This window comes from Pleurodeles waltl, chromosome 10 (assembly GCF_031143425.1).
Source record: "Pleurodeles waltl isolate 20211129_DDA chromosome 10, aPleWal1.hap1.20221129, whole genome shotgun sequence".
NCBI lineage: Eukaryota > Metazoa > Chordata > Amphibia > Caudata > Salamandridae > Pleurodeles > Pleurodeles waltl.
The window spans coordinates 891856902-891879961 of record NC_090449.1 but is presented as its reverse complement, the minus strand read 5'-3'; the positions used below and the strand labels follow the sequence as shown (position 1 = coordinate 891879961).

At 41.3% G+C, this 23060-nt stretch overlaps 1 protein-coding gene across 10 annotated transcripts in view; it reads right to left on the bottom strand.

Annotated features, from left to right (window-relative positions):
• AKAP9 (A-kinase anchoring protein 9) overlaps positions 1 to 23060 on the bottom strand; it is a 969300-nt gene that overhangs the window by 143673 nt on the left and 802567 nt on the right. For all 10 annotated transcript variants that reach the window (XM_069211620.1, XM_069211621.1, XM_069211624.1 and 7 more), the window contains 4 exons: positions 22461 to 22652; positions 12702 to 12890; positions 12406 to 12550; positions 2292 to 2508 (listed from right to left, as the gene is read on the bottom strand). In XM_069211620.1, the coding sequence (XP_069067721.1) occupies positions 2292 to 2508; positions 12406 to 12550; positions 12702 to 12890; positions 22461 to 22652 (743 nt within the window). The remainder of the gene's footprint in view (positions 1 to 2291; positions 2509 to 12405; positions 12551 to 12701; positions 12891 to 22460; positions 22653 to 23060) is intronic.

Genomic DNA, 23060 nt, shown 5'->3' with positions numbered 1-23060 from the left:
CCAAATGGACCCTCATTATCTGATTCGTCGTCACCCTCAAGAAGGTGGGCTGGTATTAAAGGGTTTATCTTACTTGGAGAAGTATGTTGCGGTGTAATTTTTGTAGTTTCCTGCCTTTTGTGTATTTTTTCTATCATCGACGGTGTCGCTCTTTTTTGTAATCTCCTGGAAGATGTAGAGGAATCGTCACTCTCCGAATCAGGGACTGGATTATGTCTAGATTTAAGTTTTTGCAGCCATTTCAACAATATGCCTTCTCTATCCTTCAGGGTTTTGGAGGAAAAGGTGCGGCATACCTTGCAATCCTTTGCAGAGTGGTCTGGATAAAGGCAGTTCTGGAGAGGGTTTCCAGAGTGCAACCTTTTCTTACCACAGGTTTTACAGGATCTGAATAAACCCTTTCTCTCCTTGTCAGACATGGTGGAGACCTTATCAGGTATCAGTCAGAATCAGTTGATAAGAATACAATATTTTGGGTATCCAAAAAACAGAGAAGAGCAGAGCTCTGAGGAGACTCCCTAGCACAACATGCGGTAGAAAATCTGAGGAACTGGAACTTCTCTCATGAAGGTTCTAAAGGTTGGTGTCACCTGATTGGTGGACCCTTAAGTTTGATCCTTTTTCTTAAAATGACTCTGATAGAGTGCTAAACTGAGAGGCCTAACGGCCTTTAGGTTTAACTATGTTAGTACTGCTTGATTAAACGGGGAATGATTGAAGCATGTGAATCTATGAAAGTTCCAATACTGGAGTAAAAGATAGTGCTAGAGTTGAGGGTGCTCTGCTAATCGAAGTGGAGCTGTTGGCACTGGCGCAAATGCACAGGAGTAGTTGGCACTGGTCCAGAGGCTGAAGGGGATGTGAGTCTGGAAGATAATCTAGTAGCCAATAGAGAGGTTGAAAATTCACCAGTGACACTTCGCGTGGAGTGTGCATAGAAATACTTTGAATCGGAAGTTGCAGGAATGTTTCTCCCTTTAAGCTGTCTGCCGTGCTCCACAAATAAGTGCAACCTGCTTGACGTTCTGGGTGAGGGTGAATGTCTTGATGCTGAGGTTTCCTTTTGTACCAACAGTCTTTGTGTCATCAACGTTGATATTTTCTGTCTTCGACATTCATCATGCTCTCAACAGTGAACAGTTCTCACAGATCCCTTTAATGTCAACTCTTACCTCCTGTACAGTTCTCTTAAGACCATAATTTTAACACTTTCTTCTCCAACTACAACGACGAGCAGTAAATTACACTCTATCCAAGCATCAGTGACATAATTCCAACTGTTCACGCTCCTTTCAAAGGTACTGTGGTCAAAGGACATCACCTCCAGAGCTGGCTCTCCCTTTGGAGGAATCCTAAGAGAAAGAAGTTCAAACATGGTAGAGGGAATCCCCTCTATATGTTCTTCAGATCTAACTGACACAGACTCTCAAATCCTATATGGTTCTCTTTAGGACCATGAAGGGAAATCATCTCTCTGGCCCTAAGGATCCACCTCAACATTTACTGGCAGTGGGGACACTTCTTAGGACAAAGAGAATCTGGGAGACAGATTATGCAGATGTCATTCGGGATCAGTCTGCACCTTCTGCTTATCACAGGAAGGGATGTTTTGACATAAAACATGTTATATTAAGAAAAATACATTCTTTCAGGCTACCTAGTTTAGTACAACAGACAAATACCTCCATCACCAAAGTCACTCATAACCAATGAGGTAGTATCCCTGCCTTCAGAAATGTTTATGGCTGCGGCTCACGTTACCAACTTCCTTTCAAGCCTGTATGACATACTTTACTCACTTGGAAGCATGTCTGCCTTGCGCATGTTTCCATTATTACTGGTTGTCTCTCATTACCCCACCCTTTTTATGTACATGCATGCACTACCATACTGCCCGTCTGGCTAGACTAGTAATATACGGCTGCCTATATTTTTAAATCCTCGTGACTCCCTAATGCTGCCCAACTACATGACTTAACACAGACTATCCAGGCAGCATTACAGAAACTACCAAAGGTAGCACAGGACCTTCTGAGTGAATTATAACCGCCAGCTAATTGCACTTTTAATATACGTACCTATCCATCGCAGCTACTTCTCCACCACACAGGGCTAGGCAGCCTAGCCCCAGACAAGAGACCAGCACCTCTCTGGTCACTCATACATGACACCATATTTTGATGTAAAGATACAGTGCAATTTCTTTTGAACTGAAAAAAAATATGCTTAGTGTATAAAGTTAGTTTTAACAGCCTTCTGACAATTCAAAGATTTTTAACAACAGACATCACCTGAGAAGTTCAAGTTCCTTAAAGTGCATGTGCTGTAATTTCAGTGCAGAGTCAAGTTCCAACGTAGTCTGCGCGAGTTCTTTCTTCAGCTCAGCTATTAATCTTTCAGAATGGAGCTGCTCGTGAAGCTCAGTTGATTGGGCTTTGGTACCACGAATTTCAGGAAGTTTCTTGTGGAGCGGAGAGCATTCTGTTGGCACATTGTACTGCATCAGTCCTAAAGCGATTTAAAAAAAAAAAAACTACAGGTTTACTTCAATAGTTCACTCAGAGAGGATATCAACAAGGTTTCAATGTTATACTTTGAGGGTCATCTGCACTGTTCTGATTAACATGATCTCACTGGCCCCGTTACAGAGCACTTAAGTTACACAGGTCCTTGGTGTGAATAGTGCAACCAATCCAAGTTTATATTAGCATGCTGGGACTTGGAGACCTTTTAATCACATTACACAATCACACAGATAAACCTTGACTAGATTAGCTACTCATGCACAGAGCTGGGCAACTTGACAGCTCTTCTCATCACATGGTAAATACTCCATAACAAGTGCTTGTCGGTTGTGATTCAGACATCCTGATTAATGTCCTTTCAAATGCTGCACTGTACCTTTTGCTTAGTGTAATTGAAAAAGAAGATTCTTCACAAGGTCTAACAAAATGTTAACATGAGCAGCTCAACCATCAATTGGGTGATTAACAACTGTATTAATTAAGGTCCAAATGCATTTCAGAAAATGAGGTATCACCTAATTAAGTCTCCATTATTTCGTCATGCATCATTTGATTAATCATTCAACTGATTCTCATATAAACACTAACACACAGGAGATATGAACCATTTCCATGGTTCAGTGGCACACAATGACTAGCACTCAGGAATTTGTAAAGTTCTGCAAGCTGTTTTGGGGAACCTCAGAAAGATGTCAGGATGGGGACACACAATGCTAATACAGGAGCTATTGACAATATGATTTAAATATGATCATGAGAATCCAAATTCATTGTACATGCAACAGCCTTCGATTGGTGAGAAGATACCTCATTAGGGGGCCCTCGTGGAATACTTCATACCCGCTGGTCAGTGGGAAACAAAGCTGTCCCAGGTTCCCTAGGCTATATACCCTGCCCAAAATTCACAAGAAGTTGTCTTTTCCACCTGCTAGAATAACTGTACGTGGCATCTCAGGGCCAGCTGAAAAATTATCTGAATTTGTTGATATTTTTTTATAGCCTTTGGTTAATAACCTTCCTTTGTATTTTAAAGACACTATTGCAGCAGATATGCTAATATGAGAATATTCTAATGATTTGCGTATACATACTAATGAGAAAAATGATATTTGAAAACTAATCTTTGAAAATAACGCGTAATCTGGAAAATGTGCCCACGGAGAGTGGTCACCATCTGTGTTAACTGTACTAAAATAATGTGAAATTTGTATGAAATGGTAATAGTATGCCATAACTAATGTATAACCTATGTTTTATGATGCTTCGTATCCTTAACTTAGCCGAACCAGAGGCCTGGTCAGCGCTGTGCCTTGCTTGCTTAAACGTGGAGACGCGATGAGCCCCAGAGCCAGATACTGGAGAAAAGGACCTTGAACTGTACAGAGGTCAGAGATGAGCTCTGCTAGAAATGTCTGCAAATTCATCAGGGGACAGGAGACGATCAGAACAAATTGATAAAATTATGTGTAGAGTAGGCTAAATGTACTTTCCCAGGATCCGAACAATAGAGGCACTGATTAAGAGACAGTGAGCTACAATTTTGTTACCTGAAGAGCCGGATGATGTTCTCATTGATGGAGACCAATCATGTTAATGGAACTTGATGCTCGTATTAATGCAGACAAGTGGTGACAAAAACTATAGGTTAGAGTCATAACACCTGATAAGGTTGACAAATTAGCGATTTGGGGGACGGACAGAGAGACCCTAATAAAAAGTCATGACACAAGAAGAGAAATCAGAGTGGACTGGCGAAAGTTGATGATGTCAGGAGACGCTGTCCGAAGTGCTGAAATTTGGGCTTGCTCCTTGTGAGCCTGAGCCTTGCTGATGACTGATGACCTGGAGACAAAGACTGACTCGTTGCTGATCTATTTCGGATAGGTAGCTATAAATGATTAACTAATGTGCTTTTCCTTCTAGGTACCAACTGAGCTGTTTAAATTGTTTTTCCTCTTAGATGGTTTTCCAAATTAATGACTTTTAACTCAATTATTTTTTGCATGAAGTCCCACATGCTGATGCTAATTGGAGTTAGGTAGGCTGACAAGGGTGACTAAGGATGACTTTGACTGACTGACTTGCATTGATGAATTAATCAATGTTATAAAATTGCCAGCCTAGATTGATGTTGTTTTACTCATTAATAAAATCTTGATGAATTATTGACAATTTATGCTAATAAAGTTTGAATAACCATGGATTCATTGAAATAAAGGTTTTGATTAGAATTGTAACTAATAGAGAATAAAACGAACTAACCTTCTTGAGAGTGATGGATATTCGCTTATTAGACTAGGTTTTGGTGTTATATGTTGATTGGGATTATTGTTGATTTTTCTCTGGTCACCACTTAGCTAGGATACTCTATGCAATCCAAAAGATTCATCGACCTATACGCGCCCCCTTGTAAGTTTACTTACTAAGGACAAGGCGTGCTAGCAATACTAAACACATTTTGACCATATTGAGTGATGTGGAGTGGGATAATGACATGATGATGGTCACACTTGATGTGGTCTCTTTGTATACCTGTATTGGACATGAGTTGGGCTTACAAGCAATACAATATTTTCTTAACAAAAGATCTGCAAGCCTTTGGGAACACACAGATATGTTGATTGAGATGATTGATCTAATTTTGGATAACAATTTCTTTCTATTTGATAAGAACTGATACAGACAGAGACAAGGGGTGGCGATGGGCTCGAGGTTCTCTCCTTCTTATGCTAACCTATTCATGGGTTAGTTAGAGGAGAGGTGGGTCTGGAGACCGGGTTCCACTCAGTGGCAGACTAATATATTTTACTGGGAACGTTACACTGATGATTGTCTCATGATCTGGACAGGCAATACCGACTAGTTATTAGACTTTTGCAAGTATCTAAACTCTAATAAAGCGAATATAAGGTTTACTTATCAGTACAGTCATGAAAAGATCAAATTTCTTGATGTGGAATTATTTATTGAGAATAACAAAATACAGAGTAGACTTTTTAGAAAACCTACTTCTTATAATTCTATTCTACATGCCTCCAGTGCTCACCCTAGACATCAAATAAAGTCAATACCATTCGGGGAGATGGTGAGGGCTAGAAAAAATTGTAGTAAGGACCAGGATTTCAAATAATGCATTAAGGATATAAGTGAACGATTTAAACTGCGAGGATACCGAACGATTGACATTTGTTTAGCAAGACGTCAAGTGAAGAAAATTTCAAGGCTAGATATGCTAAAGCCCTCTCCCACCTCAGAAATGATAAATGACGTTCACAAAGTTAGAATGGTTACTGACTTCAATAGAATCTCTATTTTCCTCAGGAATATCATGAAGAAGCATTGGGGTATTTTGTCTCAGGATAACACTCTTGAGGATTTCATATCAAGCAGACCTGAAATTACATACTGTAGGGGTAGATCTCTAAGGAATATTCTTAGTTCCAGTTACCCAATATATCATCCACGAGACAATTGGCTATCTGATCACAAGAAAGGCTTCTATAAGTGTGGGCAATGTGCAGTGTGTAGATGGACATGTCATGGCAAAAAGGACTTTACCAGTATTGTTAGACGTTTATTTAAGATTGAATCAACCATCAACCGTAACACGACTTTTGTTATATATGTTATAGCATGCAAATGTGAATGCATCTATGTGGGGGGCACAATTCGTTCTCTTAAGACCAGGATTAGTGAACATGTAAGAGCCCCTAAGTATGATGATGAGAGATACCTGATTGTGACACACATGAAAACTTGTCCGGCACAAGGAGCCAGCAAATCATTTAAATGTCACGGTATTGAACACATATTAAGGGACCCCCAGGGGTGGCAACAGAGAATTGGCCCTGAGGAGAAAGGAGGCGCCATGGATTATGCGTCTCAGGGCAGTCTAGGATGGTCTCATCGCAAAGCAGCAATTGGAATACTTTTTGGGTGATTAAATGTTTGTGCAAATATATAATTGGCAATGGATTTGATTCTCATGTATGATACACAAATGAGTATACTCTCTGTAATTTGATAATATGTATATTATTTTACTGCGGTGATGTTTACTATACCTTAATACTATTCATATCATATACTGCAGGTATGTTTACTACACATGCACACACATGTGGAACAATAGTAATGAAATGCTAATGCAAGGGTGATTATTGTTTCCTATATATAGCATGTTTTCCCTTTTGTCAACAAGTACTATTAGCTAAATATATTTCTACAGATACTACTTTACCTGTAGATGGCTCAAGTCTAGATATTATACTCATTTATAATATACGATTGAGTAAAAAAGGAGCAATGTATCGAGTCGATATTAATTATAAGGTGATGAGCATTAATGTACAAGTTACTTACCTTCTGTAACAAAATATCTGGTAGAGACCTATTCTAATTGCAGATTCTTTAACTTTGAATTCCCCCAGGCATCTGATTGGAACCAGAGATTTTTCTTCGAGCAGTACCTCTGCACACCGTCAGGTGGCGTCGGTCGACTCCACGGGAGTCGTTGGCAACGTGCTAGCCAAGATGATGTTGCGGTCGTATATAGGCACCACTCTGGCGCGCTTACGTCAGTTTCTTTTCACGACTTTCCACGCCAGTTGCGCGCAACCATGAAGAACACTGAGAATGGTGCGCCAAAACTAGGGCCCTCAAAGGAAAGTTCCTGTTCCTAGAAATCAGTTTGCAGTGCAGGGAGGATGGGCGGGTTCGGTAAGGAATCTGCAACTAGAATATGTCTCTACCAGATATTTCGTTACCGAAGGTAAGTAACTGGTACATCTGATAGCGACTTCTAGTTGCAGATTCCTTTCCACTGAATAGATACCAGAGCAATACCATCCCTGGAGGTGGGCCTGTGAACCAAGATCACACCAAAAAGTCCTGCAGGACCGAACGGCCAAGTAGCCGTCCCTTCGGACCTGATTGTCTAGGCAGTAGTGCTTGGTAAAAGGGTGCAGAGATTCCCACGTTGCTGCCTGACAAATATCCAGGACTGGAACGCCCTGTGCTAGCACCGTGGTAGCAGCAGTAGCTCTGGTGGAGTGAGCTCGCAAACCTTCAGGAGGTTGCTTCTTAGCCAGAGCATAGCACATTTTGATGCATAAGAGTACCCATCTGGAAATGGTCCTCTTCTGCACCCTTCCCCTTCTTTGCACCCACATATCCCACAAAGAGTTGATTGTCCACCTGGAAGTCTTTAGTACGATCAAGATAGAACGCCAACGCTCTTTTTGGGTCCAGACGGTCAAGTCTCTCCTCCTCATGAGAGGGATGTGGGGGTGCATAAAAGGTAGGCAAGGTGATGGACTCTACAAAATGGAAGGGTGTCACTACCTTAAGTAGAAAAGAAGCCTCGTGCGAAGCATCACTTTGTCAGGATGTATGGCAAGAAAAGGTGGCTTGGATGACAGAGCCTGGAGTTCACTAACTGCAGGAAGTTGGCTCTGTATATACTATCTCAAAGTGAGAGATAGTGTGCACAGAGTTCCCCTTAGCCAAAGATAGTGGCAAAATTATATAATTCTAATGCTCTATTTTGTGGTAGTGTGGTCGAGCAGTAGGCTTATCAGATTGTAGTGTTAAGCATTTGTTGTACACACGCAGGCAATAAATGAGGAACACACACTCAAAGACTTAAATACAGGCCAATGGTTTTTAAATAGAAAAATATATTTTCTTAATTTATTTTTAGAACAAGATTCAAGATATGACTTATGTTGATGCCAGTTATGATTGAAAGTGTGATGGGACCCTGCTAACCAGGCCCCAGCACCAGCGTTCTTTCCCTAAACTGTACCTTTGTTCCCACAATTAGCACAGCCCTGGCACACAGATAAGTCCCTTGTCACTGGAACTCCTGGTACCAAGGGCCCTGTGGCCAGGGAAGGTCTCTAAGGGCTGCAGCATGTCTTATGCCACCCCGAGGACCCCTCACTTGGCACATGCACACTGCCTCACAGCTTGTGTATGCTGGTGGGGAGAAAATGACTAAGTCGACATGTCACTCCCCTCAGGGTGCCATGCCCTCAACCCACTGCCTGTGGCATAGGTAAGTCACCCCTCTAGCAGGCCTTACAGCCGTAAGGCAGGGTGCACTACACCACAGGTGAGGACATAGTTGCCTGAGCACTGTGCCTCTACAGTGTCCAAACCAATCCATGTAAGTGCAGGGTAGCCATAACGAGTATATGGTCTGGGAGTCTGTCAAATACGAACTCCACAGTTCCATAATGGCTACACTGAAATCTGGGATGTTTGGTATAAAACTTCTCAGCACAATAAATGCAGACTGATGCCAGTGTGGGATTTATTGCAAAATGCACACAGAGGGCAAAAAGAAGGCTCCGTTGATGGAGGCCTAGTGTGTCAACGCTCTTCCCACGTCGTATCATCCGATCGATGGGGTGAAGTCAAAGAATACTTGTCCTTCTTCGACTTCTTTTTGTGACCCGAATGTCCTGATGACTTGGAGGACAAAGAATGGTGGTGACTCCGCAGCCGGTCTCGAGACCTTCCTTTGGAACGGGACCGTAAGCGCCGCAGAGTCGAATGTCGGGCTACCATGAGCTTTAGGGACCGCTCCTAGGAGCACGACTTGGGGGCGAGATCGCACTCCAGGCACCAGAGACACACGAGGTGCAGATCCGTCACCGACAGTTTGGTGACAGGAGTCACAGGGCTTGAATCCAGTCTTGCAGGACCATCCCTCGACGCATCCACAAACTCGTAAAAAATTAGACAAAAGTGTCGACGTAGTCCAAAAATTACTGAGGTAGCTCTTCTCCAGATCTGCGCGTAAGCTGGCGCTGAAAAAAAATAACTGATGTCAGCATGCAGGGGTGGCACCCATATACGACCGCGACGTCATAACGGCACGCATGACGCCAACGACGCCCGCCGAGTCGATCAACACCAACCGACGGCGCGCGGAAGTACTGCTAAGAAAAATCTCTAGATCCAGTTTGACGCCTGGGGAAATTCAAAGGTAAGGAATCTGAAACTAGAAGTCTCTATCTGATATGTGGTCTTGATGTAAACAAATCAGTGATTGTAATCGATACAGTCCACCGCAAACCCGGTGAAGGGAACTCAACCCTTTCTCCATTGTACGCATTACGTTAGTAATTTTACGAGTGCCATCCTTTAGATTATTGGCATCTTGAGAATACTGCCATGTTATCATATATTATAATATAATTTTGGGTCCAAACACGACACTTAGGTATTTGACCTACACTTTTTTTTGACTGTGGATTGAGGAATACTATCAGCTTTAAGATGGCGGGCATTAATAGTTTTCTATTTTGGTCCGTCTTCAAATATCATGAAGATACCAGGAGAAGTTTGTAAGTGTGCAACTGTCCGCATACTCGCAGCACGTTGTTTTGTACTGCCACTAAAGCTGAGGGATGCCTAATAGCTGTAAGATGTCGGATACCAAAAAGATCTCTTATTAGTCCATTTTTGATTTTTATGAAGATATAAGGGGAGGCTCTGCAAACGTGCAGCTGTCAGTGTACTTGTGGCACGTTGCTCTGCAATAATATGAAAGCGGGATTTCTGCAATACTCTTCAGGTGAGACAATTAGACATATTCAGAAATACAGTGATGTCTCTTGAAAATAGATATTATGGACTGTTTTGATTTAAGTAAGATAGACTTGGTTTCTTTAGTGAGTTGTTGGTACTACGAGGTTAACGCCATGGGTTGGAAACATGTTTTTTTATCTTGACAGTTACCGACATGTGGATGTATACGCTATACATTTAATGGAGACGGATTTTCATGTTGTTGTTTACCTTGCTACGTTTCAGGTAGAGCTCCTGTCCAGTACTCCTATTGTTTATACTCACAGCACTTGGATAGCACCTTATGTGCATGTGTCGATACATATTTCACAGGAGAAATGTAGAATTTTAGATACTATGGACAAGATATGTTACACTGATGCTTTATAAATTATACTCTGTTATAGCGTAAGGAGGGACACTGATGTTTTTATAAAAAACTATACACTAATATTGTTGTCACTTGTTTGTCATTATATATTACAATGGAACATGCAAGTACTTTGATTTACATATTTAGGGTGATGGAATACTAAAATACTATATTCTTGATTTATGAATTTTGTAATAAAATTATCTTCCTTTGATGATGTTTTTAGCCCTGATGAAGTCGATGGGTTACCTCCCAAGACGAAACACGTATTGGCTGTGTTAAAACTAAAAAGATGTATCAGAATTGAAAGCATCATCAGATGAACACAAGAGGACTGTAATCTTGTCTGATTGGACAGTACAGAAAAATTAAATCATCATCTGGCAAACACGAGAGGACTGAACCTTTGGCTTACTGCTTTGAAGTTTATGGTTGCATCATATACAAGGACCAAATAGTTTATTTCAATAATTAATTACTTAATATTATTGGACTGAATTATGATGTGCTGACGTGGATGTTGGTACCTCTTTTAGTGTACACACACACACAATATTTGTAAAGATAGGTTAGATTGGAATGCACTATATACACTCTAGCGTGTGCCTTGAATGTTGTTTGGCTTCTGCCAGTCATTGGCTGATCAGGTTTTTGTGGGGAGGAGGGTGTTTTTCTCCTACAAGAGCACTGCTTTGTTGATATTTCTGATGCAATACGTTGCCTATTGGGTCTTTGAGCACCATTCTTTCCTATAAAAACACCCCTCATTTATATTAACCTCTTGAAGTATAAAGGGAGCCTCTTCCTCCTTTCCTCCAGTGTATGTCCCACCCATCTCACAGGAATACAGCAATATGCAGCAAGGTATGCTACCACCACAGTGCCCTTGCTGCTTAACTCCTGGTGAAGGTGGTAGCCTTCCACCAGTATAATGGTAGCACTTTGGGCGCCCCTACCGGTCCAACAAGCCCTCAACCGGTGAGACAGGCCTATTTCATGACGCACACACATGATCCGTGTTTACCTTTAACAAAAGAAACAGCGTTAGGGATCCAGACAACAGTACATTTTGGGCACTCAGGGCAGGGGCACGCGTCTTTATCCATGCAGAGGTCTTTTCCGTCCAGCAGAAGGCTTTTAGGACGAGGTACAATTGGAAAGGGGATTTCAGACCAGTCCATATGGAGTGTAAATACTACAGTGAATGGATGACACAAGAGCCCTAATTACAACTGGAATTCTGCTCTACGTTTGTAGACTTTGCCAAGTGTGGGAAAAACACTGGTAAGAAAATTTGCATCAGACTTTGCAGTAGCAGCCAAGTATTTTTCCTTGTTTCTTCTGGCACAGTTAGGAAGGGATGAGGAGCCTATAATGCTCTGCACTGCCAGAAATGAACTTTTCCTCAATTACCTCCCAACCCACCCATGTTCAGAGCAGGTGGCAAGTGTATGCATTAAACCCCACACAATTGGAGATTCCATGTGGTTTGACAACCTGACACATTGGGCCCACACTGTAATTTGCCATTCCAGGGGATTTACCTCTTAACTGAAAGATACTGGGGTGGATCTACTGCATGATAATGGTAAACTTGGATGCAAATTTACTGTTACCCCAGTACCGCCTAATTCAAAATCATACACAAAGTGTTTTTTACCTGGTTTGGCCTTTTTTCTTCTTCTGATAGTACTCTTGGGAGACATATGTTTAATTGTAGACACTTGTTTGTTAGATTGTACCTTTAAGTTCTTAGGCTTAAGTATGGTCCCATAAAACATATTATAAAATCTTGATTTTTATGATGAAGTGCCTCACCTACAACACTTTGTTTCTGAAGACTCTAATGGAATAACTTAAAAAATGAACAAGAAAAAGAGGAAAACAGATATTCTTGCAACACAGACATTTACAGATACAAGAACGTACCTTGGCTTTTTGCATCTATCTCTGTTGCATTTTTGGGATCCATTTGTAGGCTTCTTTTTTGAGCACGAAGAGACTGAATTTCTAGCAACAAACTTCTTCGATCAGCATTGTTAATACAGTCCATTGCATTAATATGTTCCATCCCCTGCAAGCAAATCAAATGTAAAAGCTTAACACCCAAATACCAATTTCAATTCAGTTTCAATTGCTTATGCCAGACTTGCATTTCTTTCAGATGACTGCTGTATTTTTGATGAAAATATTGACTGAACATGCCAGTTTTCCCTTTTCCTTACCTGCTCTTGTAATCTTTCTTGTAACTGATTTACCAGCACAGCTGTGTTAGTAGTGCCCATAGCTGCCAACTGTGTTCGAAATGCTGCTACTAGAACATCCTGCTCCTTTAGGAAGACATCTTGAATAGCACACAGCAGTTCACCACGCCAGTCGGGAATTTGTTCAGCCAAGTCAGAGCTCTCATCAATCTAAAAATGGATATAAAATATATTTAAGGACATTTTTTTTTATACAAAGACCTATCAAACAGAATCACAGTAATCAAAAATAGTACTTAGACAAATGTCTGACACACACCGGAGACTGTGCAATTAAATACAAGCATAAACAAGGTTCTGCTGTCCAGGTTAAAATAATGAAGTGCTATTTCAATGGACTCAATGGATATTTCTTGAGTGGTGAGCTTTGATTCATCACATTTTAAATAAAATTGTACTTGCTTATCCAGGATAATAAAATGTTATGGTAATATGTGTCAATTCTGATAGACAAGGCATTTTTGCGGCTAGAAGGATAATACTCCAGACCTTTTACTAGCGGTCTAGTTGCAATTGTGTTTACCTAGATCCATTCTTTGTCAGTTCTACTGCTTGTACTAGTATACACAGCATAACTTAACAAGTTTTATCTAATGTGAGTTTGTTGTTAGTCAATAATAGTAATACTAAATGTAATAAATAGTCTGAACAATGTTTTCTGTTTTTCACAGTCTCTTTGTAGAAATTACAGACCCCTTGTGAGCCCTTGGTTCATGCTAACCATTAATATTATGGAGGTGGACGACGTGGGGATCTAATCAACAGCTCATGGAGTTACATGTGATCATCTCCTGAAAATCCTATACTTGCTGAAGATGACAAAACACTTTGAACGCTACTATGTCTATAATTACTCTGATGAATCGAACCCTCTGTGTAGGTAGGGCTCATGAGGAAATTCGGCTGATTGATGGTAATACCTAACAATGTCAGGAGGTCAACTATAGCTCTGAGGTGATCTATGAATGAATCTGGCTAGCCTAAATTCAGCAATCAGTCATCGAGTTATAGTAATACATGTATGTTGGGCCTCCAAAGATGGGTAGTGACCACCAAATACACTTCTGTAAAAATACAGAGGATACGAGATAAGGTCAAAGGGAAGCACAGTAAACAAAGTGTTTCTGGTCTTCCTTGAACTATAGGGAATGTCTGTTTGAGGAGTCTAGCCCACTGGCATTTTATAAACCTAGATACAATGCATCATCAGTATAATGTGGAGGCAACAACAGTCCACTTCTTCATTAACATCATTGTTCTGAGGGGGGATTGGCTTCCTGCACTGAGGAAGAATAGGAGCTAAAAAGACTGTAAATCCTCAGCTGATACTGAGAGAAGGCAGAGGTATGTGATTCAAATCCACTTTTACAACTACTGATTGCACTTTTGAGAAATTATAGTAGCCTTGAGCTGGCAAATGTCAGTTTGGTGTCAGAAAGGGGATCATCGTGCGGCGTCAGTGGAGTCGGAGCTGGAAGAAACTGGCGTAGACCTTGCCATCGGAGTTAAGGTTTGTATCAGTGTCTGTAGGAGCCCTGCAGTGTGCGTCAATAGGGCAGATGGTATTAGTGGTGGACCAGTCAGCTGAAGTCAGCCTGGAAACCCTATGCAGCTTTGTGGGACTTGAAGGCGTGCCGGAGAGAGCCACAAATTGCACCAAAAATCTGTAGCACAACCTCTTTGAAGGACACTATTTGAAGTGGGGTTGGCAATGGATCAGGAAATTTGGGGCCTCACCAAGAAGACTTGAGCATTAAGCCTTTGTCAAGATCTGATCAATTGGTTGAGATATATATATATATATATATATATATATATATATACACACACACATATATATATATATATAAAAATCAACTTCACGTAATCTGGCATGTCAGCAAGAACTAAATATTTGACAAGCATGCTCCAAAATAAGTGAAATACAGAAGTATAATCAATATACATGCAGACAATAATAGATCATATTGTGTACTGTCCCCATACATAAGGCGTCATGTCAGGAAGGGGTATTCAATACATTTGGCTTAGGTAGATCATAATGTCCCATTCGGTAAACGAGACATGACCATCTCTTAGTGTCTACTGGGAGGCTACAGCCGAGAGAGAGAGAGTGTGTTATGTTTGTATTTGCTATTATTGGTGCAGGACATCAGCCCGAGTAGATGCATTTTAATGATCCTATTCCCTATTAGCATTAGTTACTGCGAGGACAATAGACCTAATATCAGTCAAAAATCTCCATTTAATATGGAACAATCCCAGAACATATGTAGATTATCAGCCCCTGGGACTGACTATTAGGACAATCTCCGAGGGAACATCCTGTGTGAGCGTAAAGGGTCAAGTAAGTATGATACATGAGGTTATATTAGATGACTTTGAATTTGTAATTTCTGGTATTAAGTTTGGGTAGGCTAATACTGGATTCCACTGTTTGTCTGAAAAAGTGATGTGAAGATCGATCTCTCGGTCCTTTTCAGTTCAGAAATATTTAAACCTGTCATTAGTGTAAGTAAAGCCCAAAGCTGCGTGACTGCTTTCCAGGTAGTCTCTATTGTCAACAAAGACTCCAGGACCTGGTGTGTAGTGGGTGTCTCATGCTGAGGGGGCCAGGTGCTTTTTTAGTGTGTTTATTTCTACGAAGAAATTCAGAAACTGCCCAGAGAGGATAAAGGAGTTCTGTTGTTGGGTTTTTAACATGTGGTATCCTTGATCTGTGAACAGGCCACCCAGTGTTGAAACACCTGCCTTCCACCATACTTGCACGTCAGAGAACGAAAACAAACTCATAAGATGTCACAATGACAGACTGGGTGAGAATGTACTTTGAGTGGCCGTCCTAAGAAGCACTATGCTCCAGAAGAGACCCGCAACCTTCAAAAGAGGATCAACTTGTAGGATATCCACTTCATTTCAGAGGTAGAACAGCCAAAGTACCGGTTTGACCATAAGCAAAATCCATAGTCTCCCAAACTGTTTCGGTGCTGGTGTCAACAGCCAGCAAGCCACCCATTGTAAATGAGCAGCCAAGTAATAATGTTAAAAATTCAGGTCTGCCAGTCCCCCTTTGTTCGTAGGACACTGGAGCCTGGTGAGAGCCAATTGATGTTGTTTCCCATTCCACAGGAAATCCTGAAGAAGAGAGTCATGGTCTCAGAACAATCGAGCAGGCAGTCGGAGAGAAACTGTTGTAAACAAACTGGGAAAGGATGGTCATCCTGCCAATTATTGACAACTGGTGCTATTGCCAGATTCCCACCAACACCCTTGGGTTTTCCAGGGCTTTATAGAAATTCCAGTGCTTTATGGAAATTCCATTCAATTACATCAGTACTGGAATGGAATATCCTTACACCTCGATACCTAAACAAACTCAGCTCACAGTGTAGTGGCAACAGATGAAGCCCACTAAGGGCCTCAATGGGAAGATGCAAGTGTTATTAATCTGAAGTCCTGTTAGACCTCTAAATTTTTGCAAAGCTAAAAGCATAGCTGGGAGAAAGGATATCCTCTGTGTATACTAATAGGACATGCAGGGATCGTTCACATTTAACTTATTCATCGGATGTTTGCCTAAAGACCGCAACCAGCAACCATGGCTAAAGAAAAAAGGGTGGGAGACAGTGGGCACCTCATCTGATGCTCCATTCCACTACATTTTGTAAGGAGCTATAGCAACTTGTTCTGATCCCAGTAAGAGGACTTGTGTTGAGTAAAGGAATCGACTTTATGAGCCCATATCAGTGTCCATTCTAACCAGCACTGCCATAATTAAGATCAATTTAAGAGTCAAAGCTTTCTGTATGTCAATCGACGCCACCAGAGGAATACTCCCAACTGGGCCAGGATCCACCAAAACCTACGTCAACCTCCTGAATCGGAGACAACACACCTACGAGGTATAAACCCAGACTGGTCTCAATGGATCAATCTGTGTAACCAGGGAAACAGGCAACACTCAACACTTTGTAGTCTGTGTTAAACGCTGATAATGGACGGTGCAAGGATATATTTAGAAGATTCAAATCACATTTCAGTAAGGGTATTAGGAGTGCCTCCTTCGTGGTGTCTCGCAGATCACCTTTTTTGAAGGCCTCCACATATACAAAATGCAAGAGAGGCACCAAGCGGGCCGTTAATGTCTTGAGAATTTCTGATAGAAAACCATCCGTACTGGGAACGTTGCTTTGAGCCATTTCTATAACTGCCATGCGTATTTCAGCCTGCGTAAGAGACCCATCAATTGAGTTGGCTTGTTGTTGGGTCAAGGCAGTCACGGGTAAGTGTTTCAAGAAGTATGTTATCTCCAGATTAATAGCTTCAGTATGAGACAGTTATAATTCTGAGTAATAGTAACATAAAGCTTCATTAATGTGATGTTGAGTATTTACTAGGCTTTTGGACAGGCAGTGGATAGTCATGATAGGGCAGTGGGGATTTTCATTTCATAGGAGACGAGCTAGTAAGCGATCATCTTTATCAGATTCAGAGTAAAGTTTAGCTAACTATTGTTGCGAAGAGCTAGCCAATTTAGGGATTTCTAACTGGAGAAGTTTTGTTTCAAGCCTCACATCATCTCTAGCTAATACTGCCCATATCCCATGAGAGGCAGTCATGCATGTTCTGCCTGCACACAACTTAAAGCCTCCCATTCAATGCCAAACGACCCCGTGGGCCTATTTTGAGGAAAGTAAATAATGATCTGGGTTTTAACTTCCTCATATGATGCATCTAATAAAAAGTTTGGTCGTAGTCACCATAGGTGTATGGGGGGCTGAGCACCGGTCCATTTCACATTTAGCAGTATGATCTGTATGATCAGCTACAGACCAACACTGGTGCTTAGCATTGTGGATCATTCTCATGAAGCCAATGGAATCAAGAAATCCATCCAGTCATGTTTGCTATGAGTGGGGGAATAATGTGCGAGTTCCCTAACTTGTGAGTGGTGTTTGTGCCATATATCAAAGACGAACTCAAGAAATAAACCCGTCTGTCACTGATATCATCTGTGCCCCAGGAGCACAGGGGGTGAGTCCCATCTAGGTCAATGGGGAAACAAAATGTTCCCAACCCAAACAAAAGGGGTTGTAGTTCTGTGCTGCAATCAAGGAACTCCAACTGGGTGGATTTGGGGCATAAACAGAGGCCAGTGTCAAGGGCTTACATCTAAAGCACCATTGAGTACCACATATCAGCTCTCTTTATCAAAGTCCAACCAGAGTATAATGTAAGGGAGTCTAGGTCCAACCCAAATCAACACACCACAGGCATAAGACAATAAAAAGGTGCAAAAACCTGACCTTGCCTCTTTTTCTGTAATTTGGCCCCATCACCCAGAGACAGCAGAACTTCCTGATCGTTGGTAATGTCTACATATCGACTATGCAAATAGAAATAAATACTACGACATTTATTCAGGTTTCCTATACCATGAATATTCTAGGAGAGAATATAAGAGTCAGCTGTCATATAACAAGCACTGGCAAAGCCTAAGCCAGATCTACTGGTTTTGTCCATATTTTATGACATGTTCCATAGCAGCACAAGCTGCTGTGGAACTGGCCTTAAAGTCAAGAAAAAATAAGTGCTCTGAAGCAGCCAGTAATGACCGTGTCATAGCAATTATTATTATTATTATTTTTTTTAAGTCAGCCTGCTGTGCAATATGGCACAAAAAAAAGCTGGAAGGAGGGAAGCCACATTTGGGGGGCAGGGGGATGAGGAAGGGAACAGCAATAAAAGACAATGAGAATGGGAGAATATGGGGAAATAAAACAAGCAAGGTGTGGGAGAGGCGTGAGGATGTACCAGACAGGGGCAGGGACAGTGGGAGGGGAGAAGAAATAGTACCTCAATCACAGTGCAAGCAGAGGACGGGCACTAATTAAGTTGGATCAATCTGTGCTTGGCCATTAAGTTGAATCAATCTGTGCTTAGACCATGCTTCATAGAAAGGAATGGAAGTAATGCTTGGCCTGCAAAGAAAAGTGACACTGAATCCGACAAATAGTATGGAATGGGCAGCTCCAAGCCCTTTATTGTAAACTGCAGTGTCTTGCAAGCGAGAGCTCATGTGCTGTCGCAGGCTCGACCTAAAAAAGGGATTCATGAGTGCTGCCAACTTGTAGCAGATGATCTGATCAGCTAAGGTGTAGTTCATTAAGTGACTGCAGGTTAATACCTTATCTAAGGACACTTGCAGTGTTAACACTAGTAACCAATAAACTGGAAACAAGAACTCCTGCCCCTCAACCTGGTATGTAACATGCCAGGTCCACCCAACAAGAAGTCAAACCTTTGTTTTCTGCTTGGACAGTAATGCCCAGGTAGCGTAGCGATGCTTCAGAAGGACATTTATTAAGATAAGGAAAAAAGGTCTCTAGATGCCATCCAGACCACCTGTCTCTACAAGCCAAACTCGTTACACCCCTTGCCAGAAAAAACAAAAAAATCAAGCCTAAGCCATTCAACCCCAACCCTTCAGTCTTAGGAGTACAAGCCATACAAACAAATGTAATAGAGGCAGGTGAGTCAAACCAGATCATCAGTAGTTATGCAGTAAGCTGAGCAGGACGAGTGTCGGGGTCTGCCCTCGGCTCATCCATTGCACTTTTTACTCCTCTCTTAGAGCTCCAGTATTCTGTGCTACCAGACTGTACACCCACCAGATTTCCATGCTGGGACCCTTGTCTAATGCCTCCTGCCTTTCAGTGACTGCCTGCTCATGGGAAGGCTTCCAAATGGTGAGGCATTTAGGTTTCTTATGCAGCGACACCAATGCTGATGACAAGACCAAACCAGTTGGAGCTACCCTACACAGCACCCTTCTCAATCCTTTCTCTTGCCTCTGCTGGGTCAGTGGAGAATGAGGAGTCAAAGGCATCCACAATCTTGGGTTTTTTAGAGGAACAAAAGCATAAACATAAACTCTAGACTATCAACACCACCTTTATTTCTCTGCATCTGATACATTGCTATTGGATGGTGGCTGTGTAGTCCGGGAACCAGATAACTGTGCTGTTATGCACCTTGTACCACAGTTCTTCCGTGCAGGCTGGAGAAGAGCATTGCAGTTCGGTAACTGAGAGGTTTTGCCACAACAGATCTCTGTGGTACACCCAGGTGAGGGTGGTCCCAAGATGACACGAAGTGCGTGTTCAATGGAGGAAAACTGAGACAAATTTCCCTCTGCCACTTGATTCAAAGGCCAATCTTCCAAGAACAGGTCCATAGAAGCACCTTCCATCTTTTCAGGAAGGCCAATTATCCTAAGATTTTTCCTCCTTTACCTCTACTCTGCGTCTTTGGCCCTGAACTCCAGGAATCAAATACGTTTGTCATATTTATGACTGGGATAGTTAGAGCCTCCAGGGAGGGCTGTAGCTCAGCAATGGTCACTTCCATGTCATTAACCGTGTCCGAGAGCTTGTGTTGATCTTCATGCAGCAGAGAAGTCAATTATAACTGTGTCAATTTTCACCTCCAATGCCTACAGAGAAGCCCACTGGGAACCCTTTATTGCGGCCAGGATAGAGTCAAGCTTAGCTTTCATTGCGGGGAGTTCTTTGTTGTCTGCTCCAACTTGATAGATTCAGAGTCACGCCCCTGGCTCTGTAGTCTGAGGGTGGACCTTGCCCCTGAGCCAACACCTCACACTCACTCTATTTTGACTATTATTATACTTCCTACCTCATAGTGCCCCCAGCATAAACCAGTTCACTGTGCTCAGGGGCAATTGCTACAGTTCTATTCTCAGGGAGACCCTCCTGGAAGTCACAAAGGTGGGGCCTCCAGAGACTCGGATGTGATGAGATGAGGGTCCCAGAATCTTTCAACGTCATTTGGGGACATGAATCAGTCCACCTCAGTGTTTGAGAAGTTAATGATTCTCCAAATTACATTGCAGTTACATCCAATCGGCTAAATTCTCAGACTGGACAGCTCACATGCCTACCTGGCGACAAGTCAAGACAGCAATGAAAATATGCAGACTATAATAAACACCGACACTGTGTGAAAAAAGTAAATGTAAAATGTAACAAGCTTTGGTAAAGCCAACAGGCCTTGCAAGATATTTTGCTTTAGTTGATTTTTGTCATATATATTGCAATAATTAATCATTTTTTTAAAGTAAAAAAAAATCCACTGTCTGAAACTGCCATTCACATGCTTGGAAAAAAAAAAGTTACATTCAACCAAATGCAACAATTTTAAAAATACATGGAATGAAAGCTGAAATGAAAGCAAAGATTGGACCTCAAGCCCTGAAACTGAAGTAGACTACAAAAGTGCAGTTGTACAAGCAAGAAGGCCATCAATCACTGCGAAGAGAGCCAATAGCTAAAGTGGACTGCCCCACTGCCCCATGCTATATGTTGTGTGGGACAAAGCAAAATGTAATGTTACATGAACAGGGGTATGGATGAAGAGAGTGGACTGAAAACTCCTGTATGCAATTGTATTATGATATGTTTTAAACATGAGGCTGGTGAGACAGCTAAACCTATTTGTAGGACAGATCTAAAATTGGCTGCGGTCAAAGCAGCAGAGGCACCTCACTTATGTGACCCTAAATAGGACAGCAGAGCAAGGGTTCCGTACTTATGAGCACACTGGCAGACAGATAATTCCTACATCTCCGCACTGGTGAGTTCTGAAAGGATGGTGTCCTTGTAGACCCTTGAAAGCAGCAGAAATCTAGCTTAGGCTTGCAATTTATCCATGACCTTATAACAGTTACTACCAGCTCAATTCAGTTATCTAAATAATGCCAAAAGAATGAAGTATCTCATTCTTAGGCAAGTCCATCTCTTCCCCTCAGACAATACCTCAAAGCCACTCTGTACGTTTTAGATTTAAGTCAGAATTGAATATAAATAGAAAATACTAATGAACATTCAAATAAATTTAACAAAATAAGCTTAGATTGCTGGTTTAATTGAGGTTCCTCATTCACTAAAGAGTACATATACTACTAAAAAGCTGATATTAACTCTGCAATACATTGAATTTGTGATCTATTGCCAATAAACTATATATCCATCTGAATGACTAAGACCTGCTTATCCAGCGATTTATTTTAACTTTAAAACCGTGCACCTTTCATTAGTAGACCACAAAAAAAATTACTTCCTAATATCTGCTTGGCCAAGAAATGTTTTGCACATTGATCGCTCCTCAGTTTGTTAACATTCTGCTCTACACCGCTTCAACTGGTGTTGATGTCCATTCCTTATTACTTCTATCATTTTATAATTGCATTGTGATATCCCTCTTACAATCATATCACATTTACAACTCCTGACACTCAATACACTTTCACTTTTCAATATTTACCAAATTGCATCCTCCGTTGCACGTTTTCCTTCTCTCAATCATTTTGTTTCACTTACGGTTTTAATTCTTTTGTCAAACAATCACTTTGCTAATTAAATTGCAAAGTTACCCAATTTTCCTCATTACCTCTGCTCACCTCATTTTACCATTTGATGAATAACTTACCTACCTAAGATTACTGTGACTGTAATGCTAACATTCCAATTAATATCACTATATATTCTATAAACTTTGCATGTGGCGATACTTCAATAAAAGCATTTCAAGAAACGATTAACAGTCCCACTAAGCAAAGTCTTTAGACATTCATATCATTCATTTATTAATGTGGAACAGACCTAACCATCCCAAAATTCATTTTGATAATTGTAAATTTACCTCTGCCTTCCGATGGACTTGCATTTTTGCAATTAAATCTTTCAAAGACACAATTGCATTGAGAAATCTCCGTCTTTCTTCATTCCACTCTTCTGTCCCTTCCACAACAGACAGCAGATCCTTTTCAGCATTAGGGAGCTCTGACAGAGACAATACTTGTATGCCCTCACGGTGGACTGCTCTTAGCAAATTCTGTCAGACACAGAAATCCACAGTATTACACAGAATAAATTATCTATAATAAACCTCTACCACAATGCATTTTTAATTGTATAGACAAAACTTTCTACAATGGAGGTTGCTTCAAGTTGTAACCAAGACCATTGGGATTATGCAACTTTGCAGACACATTTTCCACATAATAAAATATTTTGCCACGCTTACCAGAAAATGCACAATCTACTGCATGATTTTCAGATATTAACAAAAAACAATTCTGCCTCAAACAGATCAAAAATCACTCAAAAAAGTACAACACGCAGTGGCAGCAGACCCTTTGGAAAGGTTCCTGTATCTCCATTCAGGCCTCCATGTTAGGACTTCAGCAACAGTACTGAACACTAGAATATTTAAAAATATGTCTTGAAATGTTATTTTAAC